The sequence below is a fragment of the Ammodytes marinus genome (genome assembly GCF_949987685.1).
Source record: "Ammodytes marinus genome assembly, chromosome: 6".
Taxonomy (NCBI): Eukaryota; Metazoa; Chordata; class Actinopteri; order Uranoscopiformes; family Ammodytidae; genus Ammodytes; species Ammodytes marinus.
The window spans coordinates 23,045,750-23,070,461 of NC_137235.1; the positions used below are offsets into that span (position 1 = coordinate 23,045,750).

Consider the following 24,712-nt stretch of genomic DNA (forward strand, 5'->3'; position numbering starts at 1 on the left):
GAGTCAGACACTGGACTGGATTCATTGTGTTGACAATTTCATGAACGGCTATGTAGCGAAAGCTTGATCCAACCCCGAAGGCCACCCACAGCTCATCAGGAGCTATCTTTATGAATGAAGCCACAGCCAGTACCACAACGTCAGTATATACTGTGCGGATGGTCACCTTCTTACACCCCTTTTGAACAGCATCTGCCACATGCAGAAGTAGGCGAGTGTCGGCCTCCTCTTGTGAACATGGGGCTAAGTAGGCAGAGTCTGACTCAGCAGGAGAGCAGAGGACTCCACTTCTGTCTATCGCATATAGTTCCTTGCCTTCTGCTAGAGGAAGGTTGATCACTTCATGTGTGAGGAATGTGAACAATTCACTCTTGTGCTCATCACATCGAAGCAAGTCCCTCCAGTTCTTTGGCATGACAGTAGAAGGAGCCACCCTTTTCCTTGTGCCCTTTCCCCTCTTCTGTCTGGTTGAAGCTTTCAGGCTGGCAGGTAGGTATACATCCCAGACGAGGTTGATGCGACTGCTTTTTACCAGATGAGTAGAGATGTATGGTGCAAATATTCTTTCTCCATATTCTTTAAATGTCCTTGATGTTCCAGGATTTAACATTTGAACCACAACTGCACCATCGAAAATTATTGCATCTGCCAAAGGCACACATTTATTTTGAGCAGGTCTGATTCCAGGCAGCAAAGTAAATCGTCTTTAACCCTAATGCGGAGTTTTCCTCCAGTTGACAGAGCTAGTGGGGCTGCCTGGTTTTCATGGGAGAAGACATTTTCAATATCTCCATCTCGTGTTTGGCAGGAGATGTACAGCTGAGAAAAAAGACCACAATCACTTTTTAGAGCTGCAAGTTGTGCCTTCTGTTTTGCCATCATTTTGACTGGTGGCCTACTGAACAGTGGCAGTTTGTTCTTCGGAATTGTTTGTGTAACCAGTGTTGTACGCTGTTCTAGCCTTTCTGTCACAAACTTGGTGTACTGCTCCTCACCAAGGGTCTCAATCCTTCTCACAGTTTCAGCTACTTGGGGGTCCATGATGTCCCTTGTGTCAATGATTAGTAGGTCTTGGCTCTGTTCTAAGAATGGATTCCCCATCTCTTCCAGCACATTCACAAGTGCTTTAACTTCCTTCAAGAAGGCAGCTTGTACTCCGGGTGTATGATCATGGTGATGGTGTCCAGTGCCACTAGCACCATGTTGCTGCTTTACTGTTTGCTGCTCGAATTCTGAACTGATTCTGGCGATTTCTGGCCCGGCTACCATCTAGCAGCGTCGGAGTGCTCCTGGATTGCCAGTCAGTCCAATAGCCCCACCAGAACCTTTCACCTTTGCATTGTTCTGCTCGTGACACTGGTCAAGTGCCATGCCAGAGAATTGGTTGCAGGTTTTGTGCACTACAAAATTTCCAGACGTGAATTCTGCTAGGATGTTTTTTGGCAAGAGTTATCATGTCACGGATGTGTACAGAAAGCCATCTAGAGTAGTGTGTGTGATCGAGGGAGAACATCCAGGGCATGATCTGCGTAAGGGACTCCACATACAGCTGGACGTTACCTTCTCGAAGTGATCTGATGTAGCGCAGCATGAGAAGCTCCAACGACAGAGTCTTAAGCCAGTAGTCAAAGTGAACAGTGGTCTTTGCTCGCTGTATGCACCACCCCTCAAAAGGCAGACTATCAGATTGTATTTCATCAATATCATCAGATGTGCATTATTTGGTGTAGGCTTGTTGTAAAAGTATATACAGGCTTGCAGCTGTGACCTGGTGTGCATGGCGGGTCTTGGTGACATGGCTGACATTTATAAAGGACTTTGATGTTCCCGAACTTGCAATACCAGCCTGTACCAATGCATTTGTCCAACCACTGTCTTCTAGCCAGTCTCCCAGAAACTTCAAAGTGGCCATCTCAATGTGTAGACCACCAAACATGATCACAAAGTGATCCTCTCCGTGAGTGGCTGGCCAGGTCCACTGAATTTCCTTAGCAAGTGCATACAGAGGTTGATCAGCAGCAAGGACAGGGATCTGACCAGGGTTCACATTCTGAACTGCCGCTCCTACAATGTCCATTGATTGACGCACCATTGCCACTGAGTGTGCGTTATCAAGAAACAGAGGAAGTAGTGAGTTGATTGCTGCAGGTGGAATGACTGCTTGGTGTGTGTCAGCGTGATAAGCAGACCACGATATCATGCCATCCATGGTAGAGTTTTCAACAGCTGTTTTGACTTTGTTGAGCCATGCCTACTCATCTTCTTTGGCAGCTGCAGTAACCAGGAGGTCAGAAGGTCTCACAGGACCTTGTACAATAGGGGCATTGAAGTCTTTTGTCTTGGAGGCAGCTGGTGGCACAAACGTGTAGGCTGATGGCAGAGGTGTCACTGATTTTGTGGAAGAGCCACCCTGATGAATCACTAATACACCACGATCAGTTCATCCATTTGTGTGTGATGGATGCTGCATTAGTGAGATTCCAGTGCCATGGAAAGAATATTTGGCTGTTGTAGAACTTGGATTGTGATCAATGTTGTCCACTGCTGCTGTTGTGAAAAGTCCATTACGCAACTTGGGTGGGCACACTACATTTTCCAACTTAAACCGCTGGCATACACCATTTGCAATGTCTGATGAGAATTGCAACAGCCTGTCATAGGAAACACACAATCCCAGTCAATGAGCCCTCTGCTTCTTGTAACTGCATGTATCTTAAGGGACAGATAGAGTGGGAGTGGAGTTTCTTGGCTGCGGCAGTGACGTACTGAGCTTGGTGAATCAACATGCTGTGCATTCTTCACACTGTTAAACACCATTAATTGTGAGATTGCTAAGGCAGGTTGTGTGGTGGCTGTATGGAGGCTGTATGGACCAGCTGAGTCTGATGCTTGATGTTTGCCCCAGCAAGTATCATGTTGACTAGAGCCAAAAGGGATGCTGGCACAGCCTCCTGCTGGCAGTTAGAGTGGAATGTCCCATCAAAGCAGAATTTTGAGTCAAAGAGCTCTCTGCGCACAACCTGTGCTGCCCACAAGGTGCATAGCATCGCTGTCATGATGAGAGGCCATCAAGAGTGCTGGTCCAATGTCTCTCAAAACTAAGAAGTATGTCTCTTCCATGTGAATGTGCTCTCAGATCAGGAAGTGCAGAAAGCAGTCGGTTTATCAGTCTGGTAGTGTGAATCCGTGCTTCTACAGTAAGACCAAGCTGCTTCAGCCTGGCCGTGTAAAGCTCAGTTTACAGCTCAGCTCAACATAGGCTTTCCTTGTGACCTCGATAACTCAAACAGTTTTAATGGGAATCATGTCAAATTTTCTGTGAACCTTCATGAAAGGTAAGGGACCAACCAAGTGGATTTTGGTAACCCTAAGAGATTTACTGTAGTGCCACCACCTGGCAAAAGTTTGCATCTACGGACAATTTGATTCTTACCTTGCCCTAAATATGTTTCCTCAAACATTGGTGATCTCAAAAGTGTCACCAAATGATTGGGCATGTCCACTTTAGTTGGAAATGACATCTTAAATGTTTTATTACATTGCATGGTTCCAAAATTATGAGAGTTTAAACATTATACCCAGCGGAATGTCGGCCATCTTGGATTTGGCATCTCTCGGCCGTCACAGGCTAAATCTGACTTCCCTCCACATCTTAAAATACACCTTATGTCATGTACTAACTATGTTAGAAATGTCATGCTTTTCTCAAAAAGTGCACAATTGTTATATGGTTCAGGAGGACATTGCAATTGTTATTGTATTTACACCAGACCCTGGCTAAAGTGGATAATAGATACACTGGCAAGAGATGTGTCTTTAAGACATACAGGTCCTTCTCATATAATTAGCATATTGTGATAAAGTTCAATATTTTCTGTAATGTACTGATAAACATTAGACTTTCATATATTTTAGATTCATTACACACAACTGAAGTGGTTCAAGCCTTTTATTGTTTTAATATTGATGATTTTGGCAAAAAAGTAAAGAAAAACCAAAAATCCCTATCTCAAAAAATTTGCATATTTCATCCGACCAATAAAAGAAAAGTGTTTTTAATACAAAAAAGTCAACCTTCAAATAATTATGTTCAGTTATGCACACAATACTTGGGCGGGAATCCTTTCGCAGAAATGACTACTTCAATGCGGCGTGGCATGGAGGTAATCAGCCTGTGGCACTGCTGAGGTGTTATGGAGGCCCAGGATGCTTCGATAGCGGCCTTAAGCTCATCCAGTGTTGGGTCTGGTGTCTCTCAACTTCCTCTTCACAATATCCCACAGATTCTCTATGGGGTTCAGGTCAGGAGAGTTGGCAGGCCAATTGAGCACAGTAATACCATGGTCAGTAAACCATTTACCAGTGGTTTTGGCACTGTGAGCAGGTGCCAGGTCTTGTTGAAAAATGAAATCTTCATCTCCATAAAGCTTTTCAGCAGATGGAAGCATGAAGTGCTCCAAAATCTCCTGATAGCTAGCTGCATTGACCCTGCCTTTGATAAAACACAGTGGACCAACACCAGCAGCTGACATGGCACCCCAGACCATCACTGACTGTGGGTACATGACACTGGACTTCAGGCATTTTGGCATTTCCTTCTCCCCAGTCTTCCTCCAGACTCTGGCACCTTGATTTCCGAATGACATGCAAAATTTGCTTTCATCCGAAAAAAGTACTTTGGACCACTGAGCAACAGCCCAGGTCAGGCGCTTCTGCCGCTGTTTCTGGTTCAAAAGTGGCTTGACCTGGGGAATGCGGCACCTGTAGCCCATTTCCTGCACACGCCTGTGCACGGTGGCTCTGGATGTTTCTACTCCAGACTCAGTCCACTGCTTCTGCAGGTCCCCCAAGGTCTGGAATCGGCCCTTCTCCACAATCCTCCTCAGGGTCCGGTCACCTCTTCTGGTTGTGCAGCGGTTTCTGCCACACTTTTTCCTTCCCGCAGACTTCCCACTGAGGTGCCTTGATACAGCATTCTGGGAACAGCCTATTCGCTCAGAATTTTTTTTCTGTGTCTTAACCTCTTGCTTGAGGGTGTCAATGATGGCCTTCTGGACAGCAGTCAGGTCGGCAGTCTTACCCATGATTGCGGTTTTGAGTAATGAACCAGGCTGGGAGTTTTTAAAAGCCTCAGGAATCTTTTGCAGGTGTTTAGAGTTAATTAGTTGATTCAGATGATTAGGTTAAGAGCTCGTTTAGAGTACCTTTTCATGATATGCTAATTTTTTGAGATAGGAATTTGGGGTTTTCATGAGCTGTATGCCAAAATCATCAGTATTAAAACAACAAAAGACCTGAGATATTTCAGTTGGTGTGCAATGAATCTAAAATATATGAAAGTTCAATTATTATCATTACATTATGGAAAATAATCAACTTTATCACAATATGCTAATTATATGAGAAGGACCTGTACATGTTCAATGAATTGTGTTTAGTTATTCTACTGGATGTGTGCGAGACTCTACTTTTGGGTTGTATCAATTAAGGTATGGTTTGTGTCTCAATCTGCTATTAAAAAAAATAAAAAAACACATGCAAAAAAAAGACATTTAATTTATCATTTCCAGGTGATATTTTATTCAAGCTCCCCAAATGCTCCAGTCTGGAAGCTTGTCCATGTCAGGGTCATCACCAGAGAATGTTTGAGCAGCAAAGGGCTTTGGAAGGGTAGCACCAACATTTTCAACCTTGCTGACCGTCCAAGAAGGGCTGGAGATCATCTTAGCAAAAGCTTTGGGAGTAGGACATGAGAAATGCCAAATGTTAGTTTTGACTTAAGCCAACAGTTATTTTATGCTTCAAAAATGTCTGATTGAGAAAATCAAGCTACTATGGATTTGTGTCACCATTGCCCTGTTATGCAATATTCATTGAATTGAGTGAGTCAAGGAAGGTTATGTCAACTCACGCCTGTATGTGCCGGAACACTTGTAGTCACAGCAGGTGCACACAGAGTCATGACCGTACAGCTCCTTCCAACTAAAATAAATACATGTTATTCGATCGTGAAATACCATTTGCCACAGACAAAACAAAAGCAATACAAGACCGTTCGTCCACTTAGTTTTATGGACATGGAGGTACACATTAAACATTTAATCCTGCTGGAGACTTCAAAAAAGCAAGCTGCCACCACCTGTGATTGTTTAAAAATGTAGCCCTAGTCAACTCACCTCGAGGTAGTTGCATCATAATTGCAAGCCTTTAAACTGGGAGTTGGAGTAGTGTCCCCCACAAAGACCTCACAGTGCAAGTAGAGATTCTGAAAGACATTTGGTTGCAATTTTAGCACACATTCTGTTTGACAGCAAAGAGCCCTCTTCCACATGCTTTTGGCATTACCTGTGATGAGGAAGCCCAGTCCCTGAAAATCAAGGAGCCCACACTGATTTTCTGGACCAGCAATGAGGCATCAGGGTGGAACATCGACTGTTGAGTCACCTTGCCATCAAGCATGCATCTGCAAATCAACAAGATTAAAAAATAAGTAAATACACAACACCAACCAGGTGGCATGTCCACTGTATGCTGAAATCATTTTAAATCTTACCCTTGGTTGTCAATTATTGTATATTTAGGTGTCGAGTGAGGGTTAGGAGAGGCTGTGATGAAACACTTGTTGATGTAGGTTCTCTGATGTTCAGTAGCTGCAGTGCCAGTGGGTTGCCTGGCCACAAAGTACATTGGCTGGCCCAAGGTGTAAGTTTTGGCAATTGGGATGTCGATTACTGATGGAATAGAGAGACAGTGGACAATTTTAAAGAAATTAAGAGGGCCATCGCTCATGGTCACCATTTAGTGCCTGGGTTGCAATAAAATGCACAAGGGGTTTGTGGAGATATTTACTTCCTGCCTGATGGGTCTGAATGCAGTGAGGAATTACTTCCATTTAACATTTTAGTACACTTCCCAAATAAAATACTGCTATGGTGGCATGAAAATCATACGAACAAAAAGCTGGAGTCATTTGAGGCAACCTTCAAATGTTGGTGTTGCTACAGGTGTTAGTAAAGATGATCTGAAAGTACCAACGTTGTCCTTGTCCCTCGAAACACATTTGACTTGCCTGTTTATGTGAACCAATTTATAGCACCTCTAGTTTACCCTGCTCCCGTCTACATTTTAAGCTGCTATTTCCCACCATGTAAGTTGACTTCACAACATGTCACTAATTCTGTCTGAAGAAAATGTAGACCAAGTAGCACATTTCTAGGTTGCCGGGTTTAGTTTAGACATCCTTGTGCATTTGAAGGCCTGCTCCTTTTTTGCGACCAATTTAAGCAAGCCGGCCACTTGATCAGAAAGCGTTGCACGTTTACATGAATGCCCGCATGTGTGAACATAATCAATTGACATTTATAAAGAGGGAGCATACCTTGACCAAGATCATCATCACTTTTGGGTGCAAGTGCTTTGAAAACAGTTCCTCCTTGTAGTTCCGGATAGAAGCCAACTTTATAGGAGTGATGGAACCTGCAACAGACAAGTGAAAACTCACATCAATACAAGTCAGCAGGCAAAGGGTTGCTGAAATCCAAATTCTCATGTTACAAAATGTGTAATCTTGACTTTAAAATCTCTTTACGGGAATACATTGAATAACCACTCAAATTCCTACACAATCCCACCAAAACAGAAACTAAAAATGCTTACTTGAAATAGTTACACTGCAGGAGAATGTCGAATGGCATCTCCCTTAAAATTTGACTGGACGGCTGGTAGTGGAGGATAGTGCCCAAGGTCACAACAGATGGATGAACCTGGAATAGAATCATTTTGGGAGTCAATATTAAGCACAACAATAGTTATGGAAAATTTAAGATAAAGAAATGGACCAGTACAAACCTCCACTTTGTAGCCACAGTCTGTAAACAGATAGTACTTAAAGTTGAAATGGGTGCTGGTATGTTCGTTAATTGGACAGGTGCCCAGTGTCAAATCTTTGTATGCATCCAAAGTCTTAAAGAAGTCTTTCCTGATTCCTACAATCAGTCCATCATTATAGCACTGGAGTTCAACCACACTTGTTGGTGGTGAAGTTTGACTAGTAATGGAATGAGCCCCGAGTAACATTTCCTTGACCGCGTGAGGGACCTGTCTGGCATTCTTATCTGGCTTGAAAACTTCTCTCGGTACTTTTTCGTCTGAGACAACCACATACTTAGGAAGCAAATGACTACTACTACAGGCATTACAAAACTGCAAAAGTACGAGCCCAGCACAAAACAGTCCCATGTTCACCCCAGAAGCTGCTCTCTGACTTATCCCTTGGCTGAACCGGTTAAGTATGAAAGTCATGTTGCACCTGGGACCTTTTGTATTCTGCAGCCAGGACAAAAGCCCACAGCTGCTGCAAATGCCAATCAAGAACAACCAATGAGAGGTGCTCAATAGTAATCCCCCCTAAATTGTCTCTTGTTGTGTCATACACAAACAATAACACTCAAATACAGAAAAGTGCAAATGGCTTAGTTCTCTTGCCAAAACTGTTTTGAATAATAATTCCCGGAGCAGATTGGTATGTTCTTATTTTCTACTAGGCCTACTGATAAACCTAAAAGAGTCTTAATGTAGGCTAACTTTCAAAATAAAAGGATTAATTAAATCCAAAAAGATAGGGTAGATTTAAAAACATGAAAACTAAATTCGTCCAATAAAATAGGAAAATTGACAATAAGTTTAACTTTTGTTTTGTGTTAATTTTCCTAACAATTTATTACATTTAGGATTTTTTATCTTTTTTAACCACACCCGGATGGGACGCAACTAATGACGTCAATACAAGGAAGTTCCAACACGGTCCACTCGGCTACATGTTGTGCCTTGAAGCTGAATATCCCTCGTTAGCTTTTTTATTTCTGTAAAAACAAAGCGAACCAGTGGTGTTGTGGATCTAAGTGTGTTAACTCATGATAGAACTGCAACATTTGGGGGAATTGTAAAGGAAAGGCTAAATAACAAATGGGGACAGTACATACAAATTTACACTGATGGGGCTCAAGACCCAATAACTGGGAAGTCTGGGTTTGCTTTTTGCATCTCAGATTTGGATGTTGTCAAATATAGGCGACTGTCTGAGGGTTTCAGTTTACACCACAGAGCTGCTTGCAATAATCTGGGCTATGCAGTGGGTGGAGGAGGTCAGGCCAGGGCCAGTTGTGATATGTTCTGACTCTGCTTCAGTGCTGATGACATTGAGGGAGGGAGGGCTTGGAGCCAGGTCGGACCTCATGTAGGCCTTTCACACCAAAATGAACCAAGAGTCAGTTCCAGGCTGGTGTTGGGGTCAGTTCAAAACTGGTTACAGCCTTATCCCAGTTATGAACCGGTTGGTTTCACATCGACCGGAGACAGCCATGGAGCCGGCAAGAGAGCAACGTCATGACGTCACTGTAAACGTGTGTGTACGTCACCCGACGCCGCTGCTCTTGTGGCTAACGCTAAAGCTACCGCTAGCTTTAAGCACAACAACAGCGGCAAATACGTCTTATTTTTACACTTGTTGGCTCTCGCTTTGCTTTCTTAAGCAAACAGGACCCATACAGCGTATTCTCGCCGGTCAATTTGATCGCTACGTTCGGTAATTATGTTAAGTTTACGTCTCGTAGTAGCGGTGTTTTTAAATATGGCGGGCATGAGGTTTGAGTTGCTCTGGTTGGTCAGGATAATCCCTCCCCCAACCGTTCGCGCAAGCAGTTCTTATCAAACCCTGCTCAATCCTGGGGTATGGGTTCCCCCGGTTTTTACGGCCCGGAGCAGGCTCTCTGGCGGTGTGAAACCAAAACACTGGCTCTAACTCCGAACAAGCCCAGAACTAGCTCCGATTTTGCGGCGGTGTGAAAGGCCTAATGGTGGAGCTTCTTACCGTGATGTGCAGGATTGAGCAGGCGGGAGAGTCAGTGGGGTTCATGTGGGTCCCAGCTCATGTGGGGATAGAGGGGAATGAGATAGCTGATGGGGAAGCAAAAAGGGCTTTAAGAAGGGAAGATGTGGATGTAAAAGTGAGGCTGGGGTTAACTGAGTGTAGGTCAATCATCAAAAAGAACATCATGGCTCTGTGGCAGGAGGAGTGGGATAAGGAAAATAAGGGGAGGCATTACTACAGCTTGCCAGTGCTTTTGGGGAAAGGAAAGGAGGCATACAGTCATGATGACCAGACTGAGGCTGGGGCATTGCGGACTCGCATGGGATTTACACAAAGTTGGGAAACATGAAGATGGACTATGTGGAGTGTGTAAAAAACAGCAAACAGTAAAACATATCCTGATGGAATGTTCTGGACTCACTCGACAGAGGGAACATCTGTATGCAGCAGTGGAAAGCCTGGGCAAAACACCGGTTACACTAAAGAGCCTTCTAAATCCCATTGAGAATCAGCCTGGGACTATAAAAGCTGTCCTGGATTTCATAACGGCCACTGGATTATTCCTATGGAAATAGGATGGACTGATTGCGTCTGAAATATATATATATATATATATATATATATACATATATATATATATATATATATATATATATATATATATATATATATATATATATGTTTTGTTTGTTTGTTTATTTCATTTATCTAGTTTTGTCCTGTGGGTGGCAGCAATGTGCCTCAAAGGCATACAGTCTGCCGGAAATTAAAAGCTACTTGTGGGTTTTTTCAAACAGTGAAACTGAAAGAAATGTTTTTATTGGTATTTTTGCCTGACTGGTGTATAGCTATTAGCTTTGGGACAAGCATTCAGCTTTTGCTCATAAAAACATCTTTCTATACCCCACACCCGTCTGGAAATGCCTCGTTTTTAACAGGACAAAGGATTGGAAGTTAATAGTGTAGAAGTCAACTTTGAAGATAATTTTTTCACTGATTTTAGTGGTATTTTTAGCCGGTAGCTCCCGAGCTAGCTTCGCAGTAGCCACCATCTTTTGCAGCATTGTTATTGTGAACATGCCGTTTCCATTAGCTTGGAAACGGCAAGTCAGTGCATCTGTATTCCATAGTCTTTCATGTAGACAAGGATAGGTCATGTCAAACTGTTCAAAGTGCGTTACTAGCACTAGACTTGGTTCTTCTCATGGGTAGGCTAACTGCGCTAACAGGCCCAGCAAATACGTCATCATTGTTTACAAACAGACAGAGGGCGAGGCGTATCAGGCTTCGCTTCCAGACAGGGGGCGGGGGCAGCTCAAAGATTGTATATTTACGAGGGGAGCTGCAGCTCTTTTTAAAAAATAGGCCATTGTGAGATTAGCTGAACATCAGCATAGTACAATAAATTATCTGAAAGTTTTTTTCAGCAAACAATTAAAGAAAAACGTATTAGGGACCACTAAGACCATATAATATGGTGTTAGAACCGAAAAGTGTATAATATGGGAGCTTTAAGTTCCACACCGCAAAACAAGCCTGTACATTCGCCATATATTAACGCTATGTACGCCACAAACGGACCGCGGTCCACCTCTGTAACACCAAATACGTGCCTGTACCGTCACGGTACAAATACGTTTATCGTTACACCCCTACTAATGAATCAAAATCGAATCGAATCGTGAGATTCTTGACAATACCCAGCCCTACAATTCTGCTGGATGGAAGAAGAGTGAAATTAGAGTTATGGTAAGTACTCTTCTTTATTATTATTTGGGGAGCGTGTCTATGTTCCCACACCCCTGTGTTCCCACATTTCTGAGTAATCTAACTATGTAATATAGAATAGTATGTCTGTGATTGTGTGTGTCACTCCTATTCTAACCTCTTCCTGTCCCCTCACCGTAACAACCCAGCTGTGATGCCTGTACCTAATTGCTAAGTTGGTCACAAAACTCCAAAAGTGAACCTGAGACTGATCTGAAGGCTTCAGGGCAAAAGGCAAATTTACTGCATGACAAGAAGAACACACCGGGAGAAGACATACAGTCCTATGGTTCTTTTAGAGACATAAGCACACCACAGGGGCAGCGAGAAAAGCCAGAAGGGAAGAAAGTGATCAGCTCCAATGAACACCTCGACACAGAAACATCTGCAAATGAAACTTCAGGGAAGGACGTTGCTGACCGGGAGAGGGATTACCTATGGTACATATGGAACACGTTCTCCATCATTTCAATGATCCGTTTCTTCAGGAAATACCTAGGAAAACATTTCCAAATGACGCAAGGAGAAACCAGGGCCTTCCCAGGGACCTGCACTGCCGCCGGAGTGCCTCTACCCGACAGCCAAACTCTGCAATGTTTCCATTCCAAATGCATTCAAGTCTCGTCTAATAAAATGTGGAGGGAGGAGTTTTTGGAGTGGTTTGCAAGTGATCTATTGTACACCATGAGGGCTGTCTGTGACAGAAAGGGTGGCATGGTGATTGAGGACTTTCAGATGGTGGATGTGTGTGACATCATGGTCCCCGTTAGCCCACCCGATCCATATAGATTTCAGTGTCTGCTCTGGAACAACCAGCCGTGTGACCTGCTGCCAGATATGCAAGTCTGCGGTCAAATAAACCTGGTGGAAGATGAGAAAATCCAAAATGGCTGCCTTTGTCAGTCTCCTGATGCAGATGATGTGGTTTGCCTGCTGCATTGTGAGAGTGAGAAAAAGACAATTCACTGATGTTTGCAATGACCTTAGCACAAATAACTCCACGTTCCTGTCAAAGTCACAAGTTACCAGGTGGTTCCAGAACACTATCAAACAAGCCTGGGCACAGATTTCACACAAGTATGAATTTGAGCTGATCATTCGCTACGTAGATGGTCCAGGTGGTTCGATTCAGATCGGGGAAGAAGATAAGCTTCAATATAAATCCTGTACTTAAATACTATTGCTCATTTCTTCATCGCTTCTTGCTCCCCAAACAATTTGGATACGTTCTGGGCCTTGTCCCTGACCAACTACGAAGATCGTCTTTTGGAGCAAATCTCTAAACGCCTGACTGAACACTCGTGCCACAGTCAGACCCTAGACATTGCACTTTTTCTCAGGAGGCAGACCGCAGTCTCAGGAAGTAGTGCACTCAAGGATTTTCATTTCAAAACAGCACCGATTCATCTACTTTTGACGAGAGACCCTTCACAGTGGAAACCCCATTATGTGGCCTGTAGGCTACGAGATTTACTCTACGTCATGGAGAGGAGCCTTGAGAAAAAGCTGCTGCCCCACGCTCTCATTGGGAACCCTTTAACTCAGAAGGGTGTTCAACTCCCTGAGTTTACTGGAGCAAAGAAAGTGAATCTCTTCCATCCCCTTGTGGCACACAACTGCATCTACAGAAATGCAGTGCTGCATTTCCAGGAAATGCTCAGAAATACACATGTGCTGATAGACGATTATGTTGACAAGTGCATTGATCTTGATGTTCTCTGTAAATAAATTATATTTTGAAATCAAGAGTATGAATTACAATTCTAATCCCTTAACTTCAAAATGAGTGACAGCATTGTGCAACAGAATTATCAGGTGGAGATTTAACTAAAGCAAGGTAAAAGCTTCCCGTTGCAGCAGCAGTCAGACTAAATCTATATATGGTTCAGGACATTGCAATTGTTATTTTATTTACACCAGACCCAGGCTAAAGTGGATGTTCAATGAATTGTGATTAGTTATTCTACTGGATGTGTGCGAGACTCTACTTTTAGGTTGTATCAATTAAGGTATGGTTTGTGTCTCAATCTGCTATTAAAAAAAACAAGTGCGAAAAAGCCATTTAATTTATCATTTCCAGATGATATTTTATTCAAGCCCCCCAAATGCTCCAGTCTGGAAGCTTGTCCATGTCAGGGTCGTCATCAGAGAATGTTTGAGCAGCAAAGGGCTTTGGCGGGATATCACCAACATTTTCACCCTTGCTGACCGTCCAAGAAGGGCTGGAGATCATCTTAGCAAAAGCTTTGGGAGTAGGACATGAGAAATGCCAAATGTTAGTTTTAACTTAAGCCAACAGTTATTTTATGCTTCAAAAATGTCTGATTGAGGAAAATCAAGCTACTATGGATTTGTGTCACCATTGCCCTGTTATGCAATATTCATTGAATTGAGTGAGTCAAGGAAGGTTATGTCAACTCACGCCTGTATGTGCCGGAACACTTGTAGTCACAGCAGGTGCACACAGAGTCATGACCGTACAGCTCCTTCCAACTAAAAAAAATAAATACATGTTATTCGATCGTGAAATACCATTTGCCACGGACAAAACAAAAGCAATAAAATAAGACCGTTCGTCCACTTAGTTTTATGGACATGGAGGTACACATTAAACATTTAATCCTGCTGGAGACTTCAAAAAAGCAAGCTGCCACCTGCGATTGTTTAAAATGTAGCCCTAGTCAACTCACCTTGAGGTAGTTGCATCATAATTGCAAGCCTTTAAACTGGGAGTTGGAGTAGGGTCCCCCTTAAAGACCTCACAGTGCAAGTAGAGATTCTGAAAGACATTTGGTTGCAATTTTAGCACACATTCTGTGTGACAGCAAAGAGCTCTCTTCCACATGCTTTTGGCATTACCTGTGATGAGGAAGCCCATTCCCTGAAAATCAAGGAGCCCACACTGATTTTCTGGACCAGCAATGAGTCATCAGGGTGGAACATCGACTGTTGAGTCACCTTGCCATCAAGCATGCATCTGCAAATCAACAAGATTAAAAAATAAATACACAACACCAACCAGGTGGCATGTCCACTGTATGCTGAAATCATTTTAAATCTTACCCTTGGTTGTCAATTATTGTATATTTAGGTGTCGAGTGAGGGTTAGGAGAGGCTGTGATGAAACACTTGTTGATGTAGGTTCTCTGATGTTCAGTAGCTGCAGTGCCAGTGGGTTGCCTGGCCACAAAGTACATTGGCTGGCCCAAGGTGTAAGTTTTGGCAATAGGGATGTCGATTACTGATGGAATAGAGAGACAGTGGACAATTTTAAAGAAATTAAGAGGGCCATTGCTCATGGTCACCATTTAGTGCCTGGGTTGCAATAAAATGCACAAGGGGTTTGTGGAGATATTTCATTCCTGCCTGATGGGCCTGAATGCAGTGAGGAATTACTTCTATTTAACATTTTAGTACACTTCCCAAATAAAATACTGCTATGGTGGCATGAAAATCATACGAACAAAAAGCTGGAGTCATTTGAGGCAACCTTCAAATGTTGGTGTTGCTACAGGTGTTAGTAAAGATGATCTGAAAGTACCAACGTTGTCCTTGTCCCTCGAAACACATTTGACTTGCCTGTTTATGTGAACCAATTTATAGCACCTCTAGTTTACCCTGCTCCCGTCTACATTTTAAGCTGCCATTTCCCACCATGTTAGTTGACTTCACAACATGTCACTAATTCTGTCTGAAGAAAATGTAGACCAAGTAGCACATTTCTAGGTTGCCGGGTTTAGTTTAGACATCCTTGTGCATTTGAAGGCCTGCTCCTTTTTTGCGACCAATTTAAGCAAGCCGGCCACTTGATCAGAAAGCGTTGCACGTTTACATGAATGCCCGCATGTGTGAACATAATCAATTGACATTTATAAAGAGGGAGCATACCTTGACCAAGATCATCATCACTTTTGGGTGCAAGTGCTTTGAAAACAGTTCCTCCTTGTAGTTCCGGATAGAAGCCAACTTTATAGGAGTGATGGAACCTGCAACAGACAAGTGAAAACTCACGTCAATACAAGTCAGCAGGCAAAGGGTTTCTGAAATCCAAATTCTCATGTTACAAAATGTGTAATCTTGACTTTAAAATCTCTTTACGGGAATACATTGAATAACCACTCAAATTCCTACACAATCCCACCAAAACAGAAACTAAAAATGCTTACTTGAAATAGTTACACTGCAGGAGAATGTCGAATGGCATCTCCCTTAAAATGTGACTGGACGGCTGGTAGTGGAGGATAGTGCCCAAGGTCACAACAGATGGATGAACCTGGAATAGAATCATTTTGGGAGTCAATATTAAGCACAACAATAGTTATGGAAAATTTAAGATAAAGAAATGGACCAGTACAAACCTCCACTTTGTAGCCACAGTCTGTAAACAGATAGTACTTAAAGTTGAAATGGGTGCTGGTATGTTCGTTAATTGGACAGGTGCCCAGTGTCAAATCTTTGTATGCATCCAAAGTCTTAAAGAAGTCTTTCCTGATTCCTACAATCAGTCCATCATTATAGCACTGGAGTTCAACCACACTTGTTGGTGGTGAAGTTTGACTAGTAATGGAATGAGCCCCGAGTAACATTTCCTTGACCGCGTGAGGGACCTGTCTGGCATTCTTATCTGGCTTGAAAACTTCTCTCGGTACTTTTTCGTCTGAGACAACCACATACTTAGGAAGCAAATTACTACTACAGGCATTACAAAACTGCAAAAGTACAAGCCCAGCACAAAACAGTCCCATGTTCACCCCAGAAGCTGCTCTCTGACTTGTCCCTTGGCTGAACCGGTTAAGTATGAAAGTCATGTTGCACCTGGGACCTTTTGTATTCTGCAGCCAGGACAAAAGCCCACAGCTGCTGCAAATGCCAATCAAGAACAACCAATGAGAGGTGCTCAATAGTATTCCCCCCTAAATTGTCTCTTGTTGTGTCATACACAAACAATAACACTCAAATACAGAAAAGTGCAAATGGCTTAGTTCTTTTGCCAAAACTGTTTTGAATAATAATTCCCGAAGCAGATTGGTATGTTCTTATTTTGTACTAGGCCTACTGATAAACCTAAAAGAGTCTTAATGTAGGCTAACTTTCAAAATAAAAGGATTAATCAAATTCAAAAAGATAGGGTAGATTTAAAAACATGAAAACTAAATTCGCCCAATAAAATAGGAAAATTGACAATAAGTTTAACTTTTGTTTTGTGTTAATTTTCCTAACAATTTATTACATTTAGGATTTTTTATCTTTTTTAACCCTTATGCCCCGCTGGTGGAGATTTGTGTATCTGGGGTTGCATTTTTGAGATAATTTTGGCTGTGATTGTCCCCTAGCCATAAAATTTGGTAAGGAGGTGTGTTTTACAATGAAGTTTTGATATTCTGAGTTTCATCCATTTCCACTTCATTTTGACTGTGTGAGATGTTTTTGTTACACTGGGACCGCTTCGTACATTTTGTGTACCATTGACTTCCATTATAACGACATTTTTTGACCCCCACCTTTAAATTAAAGTGAAAAATATTTTTGACTGTAATTTCCCATTTCTCTGTAGTAAACTTGATAAGGTTATGTAAAAATGAGGTCAATAAAAAAAATGCCCCATTTTAGCCCCCCCCCCACTAATCTCTATGGTGACCCTTTACAACAAATTGGCATCCTTGTGTAATTCATGGCTGCAAACCAATAAAAAAAATAAAAAAATACAATAAAATAGTTTTGATGTGTAGTTAGTGAACACCTCTTTTAGTCAGAATGGTTGAAGTTAAAAAAAAAAATCCAGGAGTGTGTCTGTGTGTACTCAAATCACATACACTGAAATCCTTGTCTAAAAAGATGCCATTTCGTGAACTCATAGAAAGCCATAAAACCAGTATTTTTGATTCCTTGGCCATGGCAAGATAAAATCTGAATTTATATAATGTTTTGCATTCATTTAGAAGGTAAGGCATCATATTTTAGGTTTTAACTCTTATCTAGTTGATTTATGAATTGCATATGGTGTATTACTGGGGGAAAACTTGCCTCATGACACAAACGAGAAAAAAAATAGGATTTTTCATAATTTTCAAAAATTTCAGGAATACTGGCCACTGCGACAACAAATCTAAAGAAAAATGTCAAATGTGTTTGAATATGGATGGGAGGGACTGTTGTCTGCATGTCCATGACAGAAAAAGATTGTGTGTGTATGTGTGTGCGTGTGTGTGGGTGTGTGTGTTTGCATGTGTCATTGGATAATATGGCTGCAAATCTGTACCCCTTCTATTTCTCTCCTCTCATACACACACACAAGCACACTTTTACACACACACATGCACACACGCACGCACGCACACACACACACACACGCACGCACGCACACACACACACACACACACACACACACACACACAAAGAGAACAAAGAGAACAAGTGACAGCCTTTCTGACTTGTGTCTTTGAAGTCAATAGATCAAACACTTTTACACTCCCTCAACTTGTCAGAAGATATCAACATGACCCCAGTGCCCCAACAACAGTTTTGGTGCAGCGAATTGCATGGTGCGAAAATGTAAACAAGGTGAGAAGGCAGGAGTTTTGTTTATGCAGGTGCGGCTGATCTAAAGTTACTCTATACACCCAGTATCAGAAAAATTCATTTCTAATCCGGCAGCCATGGACAAGCGTCGATTTTATGGCAAATCCTGCTCCCAGCTCAGCGCTGATAACATCCATGGCCGGCGGCCTGAACCGAGGGGGTCAGTGGCTGACTCCCAGGCTTCTTCCTCCAGAGCACCAGAGCCTGATTCCAGCGACTCCAGCTCTGACTACTCATCTGAAGAGGAGATTGACTCCACTGAGTCAGACACCGAAACGGCAAGTGATGTCTGGATGCCGCCACCAAGTTCAGACAGTTCAGAGTCGGAAGAGGATGGAGGACTACCGATGCGGCCGAAGAACGAGCAGGTGGCCGCTCAGCCTGTTCTTTAACATGCTGGATGTCAGTGCGTACAACGCGTACGTCCTGTGGAGATGGGTAAATCCACAATGGAATGTAAGCAAGACCTGGCGCCGCAGGCTCTTCCTCCAAGAGCTGGGGATGGCCCTGGTCTCACCCTGGATGGCACAGCGGCAGCGTCTCCCTCGGGCCCCCACTGCAGCCGCACTTGTCAGGGAGGTGCAGGTAGGAGCTGAGGAGGCTGAGCCAGCAGAACCTGAGGAAGATGAGGCAAGGGCAGTCCCGTCTAAGAAATCGAAGAATGCAAATAGGGGCTTTTGCTCAATTTGCCACAAAAGGGTGACAATCTGCTGTGCCATGTGCGGGGACCACGTTTGCAGGGAGCACTGGTCACCAGTGTGCACACTGTGCACTGACGCACAGTAGAGACACACACACACACACACACACACACACACACACACACACACACACACACACACACACACACACACACACCTGTTTTGTTCTTGTACGGGTTATGGTGTTGTCTGTTTTGATAACAGTTGTTTAAAAAATGCTGTATATTTGATAAAAACCCATCTTTTGAAATAAAGACAGAGGTGATTAAATGGGAAAATTTTGCTATTCTCTTTTATTTTATCAAATTGCATTGTGTTTTCTGCAGAAAAATTGGAAATCAGAGGTAAAAAAAATGTTTCACTTTAATTTAAAGGGGGGTTCAAAAAGTGTCGTTATAATGGAAGTCAATGATACACAAAATGTACGAAGCGGTCCCAGTGTAACTTTTTTATTCAATCTGACATTAAACAAAAAGTAAAAATGCCCCAAATTCAATTTTCTCACCTATCATTCAGATGGGTGAGCCGGTTATACTAATAATAATCAAAAAAAAAAAAAAAAATTGAATATTGAGTTTTAGTGTATTTTTCCAAAAAGCGTTTGGTGGTATATGATCAAAACTGGCATCTAAAGGGTTAATTTTTAATTGTGATTAATGAAATCATGACATAGATTGAACAACAACCCCTTCATGAAAAATATGGAAAAAATTTTTTTGAAAAAATATTGATCTTTCATAATTGTAATGCAATTTAAAGGTCAAAATACACAAAATGTACGAAGCGGTCCCAGTGTAACTTTTTTATTCAATCTGACATTAAACAAAAAGTAATAATGCACCAAATATGATTTTCTCACCTATCATTCAGATGGGTGAGCCGGTGATACTAATAATAATCAAAGTAAAAAAAAAGATTTGAATATTGAATTTTTGTGTATTTTTCATTAAAGCGGTTGGTGGTATATGATCAAAACTGGCATCTAAAGGGTTCATTTTTAATTGTGATTAATGAAATCATGACATAGATTGAACAACAACCCCTTCATGAAAAATATGGAAAAAAAAATTGTGAAAAAATATTGATCTTTCATAATTGTAATGCAATTTAAAGGTCAAAATACACAAAATGTACGAAGCGGTCCCAGTGTAACTTTTTTATTCAATCTGACATAAAACAAAAAGTAATAATGCACCAAATATAATTTTCTCACCTATCATTCAGATGGGTGAGCCGGTGATACTAATAATAATCAAAGTAAAAAAAAAGATTTGAATATTGAATTTTTGTGTATTTTTCATTAAAGCGGTTGGTGGTATATGATCAAAACTGGCATCTAAAGGGTTAATTTTTAATTGTGATTAATGAAATCATGACATAGATTGAACAACAACCCCTTCATGAACAATATGGAAAAAAAAATTGTGAAAAAATATTGATCTTTCATAATTTTAATGCAGTTTAAAGGTCAAAATACACAAAATGTACGAAGCGGTCCCAGTGTAACTTTTTTTTAACGGGGCATAAGGGTTAACCACACCCGGATGGGACGCAACTAATGACGTCAATACAAGGAAGTTCCAACACGGTCCACTCGGCTACATGTTGTGCCTTGAAGCTGAATATCCCTCGTTAGATTTTTTATTTCTGTAAAAACAAAGCGAACCAGTGGTGTTGTGGATCTAAGTGTGTTAACTCATGAGAGAACTGCAACATTTGGGGGAATTGTAAAGGAAAGGCTAAATAACAAATGGGGACAGTACATACAAATTTACACTGATGGGGCTCAAGACCCAATAACTGGGAAGTCTGGGTTTGCTTTTTGCATCTCAGATTTGGATGTTGTCAAATATAGGCGACTGTCTGAGGGTTTCAGTTTATACCACAGAGCTGCTTGCAATAATCTGGGCTATGCAGTGGGTGGAGGAGGTCAGGCCAGGGCCAGTTGTGATATGTTCTGACTCTGCTTCAGTGCTGATGACATTGAGGGAGGGAGGGCTTGGAGCCAGGTCGGACCTCATGGTGGAGCTTCTTACCCTGATGTACAGGATTGAGCAGGCGGGAGAGTCAGTGGGGTTCATGTGGGTCCCAGCTCATGTGGGGATAGAGGGGAATGAGATAGCTGATGGGGAAGCAAAAAGGGCTTTAAGAAGGGAAGATGTGGATGTAAAAGTGAGGCTGGGGTTAACTGAGTGTAGGTCAATCATCAAAAAGAACATCATGGCTCTGTGGCAGGAGGAGTGGGATAAGGAAAATAAGGGGAGGCATTACTACAGCTTGCCAGTGCTTTTGGGGAAAGGAAAGGAGGCATACAGTCATGATGACCAGACTGAGGCTGGGGCATTGCAGACTCGCATGGGATTTACACAAAGTTGGGAAACATGAAGATGGACTATGTGGAGTGTGTAAAAAACAGCAAACAGTAAAACATATCCTGATGGAATGTTCTGGACTCACTCGACAGAGGGAACATCTGTATGCAGCAGTGGAAAGCCTGGGCAAAACACCGGTTACACTAAAGAGCCTTCTAAATCCCATTGAGAATCAGCCTGGGACTATAAAAGCTGTCCTGGATTTCATAACGGCCACTGGATTATTCCTATGGAAATAGGATGGACTGATTGCGTCTGAAATATATATATATATATATATATATATATATATATATATATATATATATATATATATATATAAATATATATATATATATATATATATATATATATATATATATGTTTTGTTTGTTTGTTTATTTCATTTATCTAGTTTTGTCCTGTGGGTGGCAGCAATGTGCCTCAAAGGCATACAGTCTGCCGGAAATTAAAAGCTACTTGTGGGTTTTTTCAAACAGTGAAACTGAAAGAAATGTTTTTATTGGTATTTTTGCCTGACTGGTGTATAGCTATTAGCTTTGGGACAAGCATTCAGCTTTTGCTCATAAAACATCTTTCTATACCCCACACCCGTCTGGAAATGCCTCGTTTTTAACAGGACAAAGGATTGGAAGTTAATAGTGTAGAAGTCAACTTTGAAGATAATTTTTTCACTGATTTTAGTGGTATTTTTAGCCGGTAGCTCCCGAGCTAGCTTCGCAGTAGCCACCATCTTTTGCAGCATTGTTATTGTGAACATGCCGTTTCCATTAGCTTGGAAATGGCAAGTCAGTGCATCTGTATTCCATAGTCTTTCATGTAGACAAGGATAGGTCATGTCAAACTGTTCAAAGAGCGTTACTAGCACTAGACTTGGTTCTTCTCATGGGTAGGCTAACTGCGCTAACAGGCCCAGCAAATACGTCATCATTGTTTACAAACAGACAGAGGGCGAGGCGTATCAGGCTTCGCTTCCGGACAGGGGGCGGGGGCAGCTCAAAGATTGTATATTTACGAGGGGAGCTGCAGCTCTTTTTAAAAAATAGGCCATTGTGAGATTAGCTGAACATCAGCATAGTACAATAAATTATCTGAAAGTTTTTTTCAGCAAACAATTAAAGAAAAATGTATTAGGGACCACTAAGACCATATAATATGGTGTATAATAGAACCGAAAAGTGTATAATATGGGAGCTTTAAGTTCCACACCGCAAAACAAGCCTATACATTCGCCATATATTAACGCTATGTACGCCACAAACGGACCGCGGTCCACCTCTGTAACACCAAATACGTGCCTGTACCGTCACGGTACAAATACGTGTATCGTTACACCCCTACTAATGAATCAAAATCGAATCGAGTCGTGAGATTCTTGACAATACCCAGCCCTACAATTCTGCTGGATGGAAGAAGAGTGAAATTAGAGTTATGGTAAGTACTCTTCTTTATTATTATTTGGGGAGCGTGTCTATGTTCCCACACCCCTGTGTTCCCACATTTCTGAGTAATCTAACTATGTAATATAGAATAGTACGTCTGTGATTGTGTGTGTCACTCCTATTCTAACCTCTTCCTGTCCCCTCACCGTAACAACCCAGCTGTGATGCCTGTACCTAATTGCTAAGTTGGTCACAAAACTCCAAAAGTGAACCTGAGACTGATCTGAAGGCTTCAGGGCAAAAGGCAAATTTACTGCATGACAAGAAGAACACACCGGGAGAAGACATACAGTCCTATGGTTCTTTTAGAGACATAAGCACACCACAGGGGCAGCGAGAAAAGCCAGAAGGGAAGAAAGTGATCAGCTCCAATGAACACCTCGACACAGAAACATCTGCAAATGAAACTTCAGAGAAGGACGTTGCTGACCGGGAGAGGGATTACCTATGGTACATATGGAACACGTTCTCCATCATTTCAATGATCCGTTTCTTCAGGAAATACCTAGGAAAACATTTCCAAATGACGCAAGGAGAAACCAGGGCCTTCCCAGGGACCTGCACTGCCGCCGGAGTGCCTCTACCCGACAGCCAAACTCTGCAATGTTTCCATTCCAAATGCATTCAAGTCTCGTCTAATAAGATGTGGAGGGAGGAGTTTTTGGAGTGGTTTGCAAGTGATCTATTGTACACCATGAGGGCTGTCTGTGACAGAAAGGGTGGCATGGTGATTGAGGACTTTCAGATGGTGGATGTGTGTGACATCATGGTCCCCGTTAGCCCACCCGATCCATATAGATTTCAGTGTCTGCTCTGGAACAACCAGCCGTGTGACCTGCTGCCAGATATGCAAGTCTGCGGTCAAATAAACCTGGTGGAAGATGAGAAAATCCAAAATGGCTGCCTTTGTCAGTCTCCTGATGCAGATGATGTGGTTTGCCTGCTGCATTGTGAGAGTGAGAAAAAGACAATTCACTGATGTTTGCAATGACCTTAGCACAAAGAACTCCGCGTTCCTGTCAAAGTCACAGGTTACCAGGTGGTTCCAGAACACTATCAAACAAGCCTGGGCACAGATTTCACACAAGTATGAATTTGAGCTGATCATTCGCTACGTAGATGCTCCAGGTGCCCTGGTTGTTCGATTCAGATCGGGGAAGAAGATAAGCTTCAATATAAATCCTATAGTTCAATACTATTGCTAATTTCTTCAACCCTTCTTGCTCCCCAAACAATTTGGATACGTTCTGGGCCCTGTCCCTAACCAAGATCGTCTTTTGGAGCACATCTCTAAACGCCTGCCTGAACACTCGTGCCACAGTCAAACCCTAGAAATTGCACTTTTTCTTCTCAGGAGGCAGACCGCACTCTCAGGAAGTAGTGCACTCAAGGATTTTCATTTCAAAACAGCACCGATTCATCTACTTTTGACGAGAGACCCTTCGCAGTGGAAACCCCATTATGTGGCCTGTAGGCTACGAGATTTACTCTACTTCATGGAGAGGAGCCTTGAGAAAAAGCTGCTGCCCCATGCTCTCATTGGGAACCCTTTAACTCAGAAGGGTGTTCAACTCCCTGCTGAGTTTACTGGAGCAAAGAAAGTGAATCTCTTCCATCCCCTTGTGGCACACGACTGCATCTACAGAAATGCAGTGCTGCATTTACAGGAAATGCTCAGAAATACACATGTGCTGATAGACGATTATGTTGACAAGTGCATTGATCTTGATGTTCTCTGTAAATAAATTATATTTTGAAATCAAGAGTATAAATAAAAATTCTAATCCCTTAACTTCAAAAGGAGTGACAGCATTGTGCAAAAGAAATCGTCAGGTGGAGATTTAACTAAAGCAAGGTAAAAGCTTCCCGTTGCAGCAGCAGTCAGACTAAATCTATATATTTTCATTTTCATTTCATTTAACTTTTATTTATCCTCGAGAGACCAATTGAGGGGTGACCCTCATTTTCAATGACGTCGAGTTC

The 24,712-nt window shown here is 42.2% G+C and overlaps 1 protein-coding gene and 1 pseudogene across 2 annotated transcripts; both read left to right on the top strand.

Annotated features, from left to right (window-relative positions):
* Positions 1 to 10,213: 10,213 nt before the first annotated feature.
* LOC307251474 (inositol 1,4,5-trisphosphate receptor-interacting protein-like) lies at positions 10,214 to 13,363 on the top strand (the record flags this gene model as incomplete). The annotated part of the gene is given in 4 exon segments (XM_080028845.1): positions 10,214 to 10,254; positions 11,833 to 12,594; positions 12,596 to 12,801; positions 12,894 to 13,363. Coding segments are annotated over 4 exon segments (1,479 nt in total).
* A 5,300-nt stretch (positions 13,364 to 18,663) lies between these two features.
* On the top strand, positions 18,664 to 24,474 carry LOC307251476 (inositol 1,4,5-trisphosphate receptor-interacting protein-like; annotated as a pseudogene). Its single transcript has 3 exons — positions 18,664 to 18,799; positions 20,888 to 20,981; positions 22,937 to 24,474. The product of its transcript is annotated as an inositol 1,4,5-trisphosphate receptor-interacting protein-like (transcript).
* Positions 24,475 to 24,712: the final 238 nt, after the last annotated feature.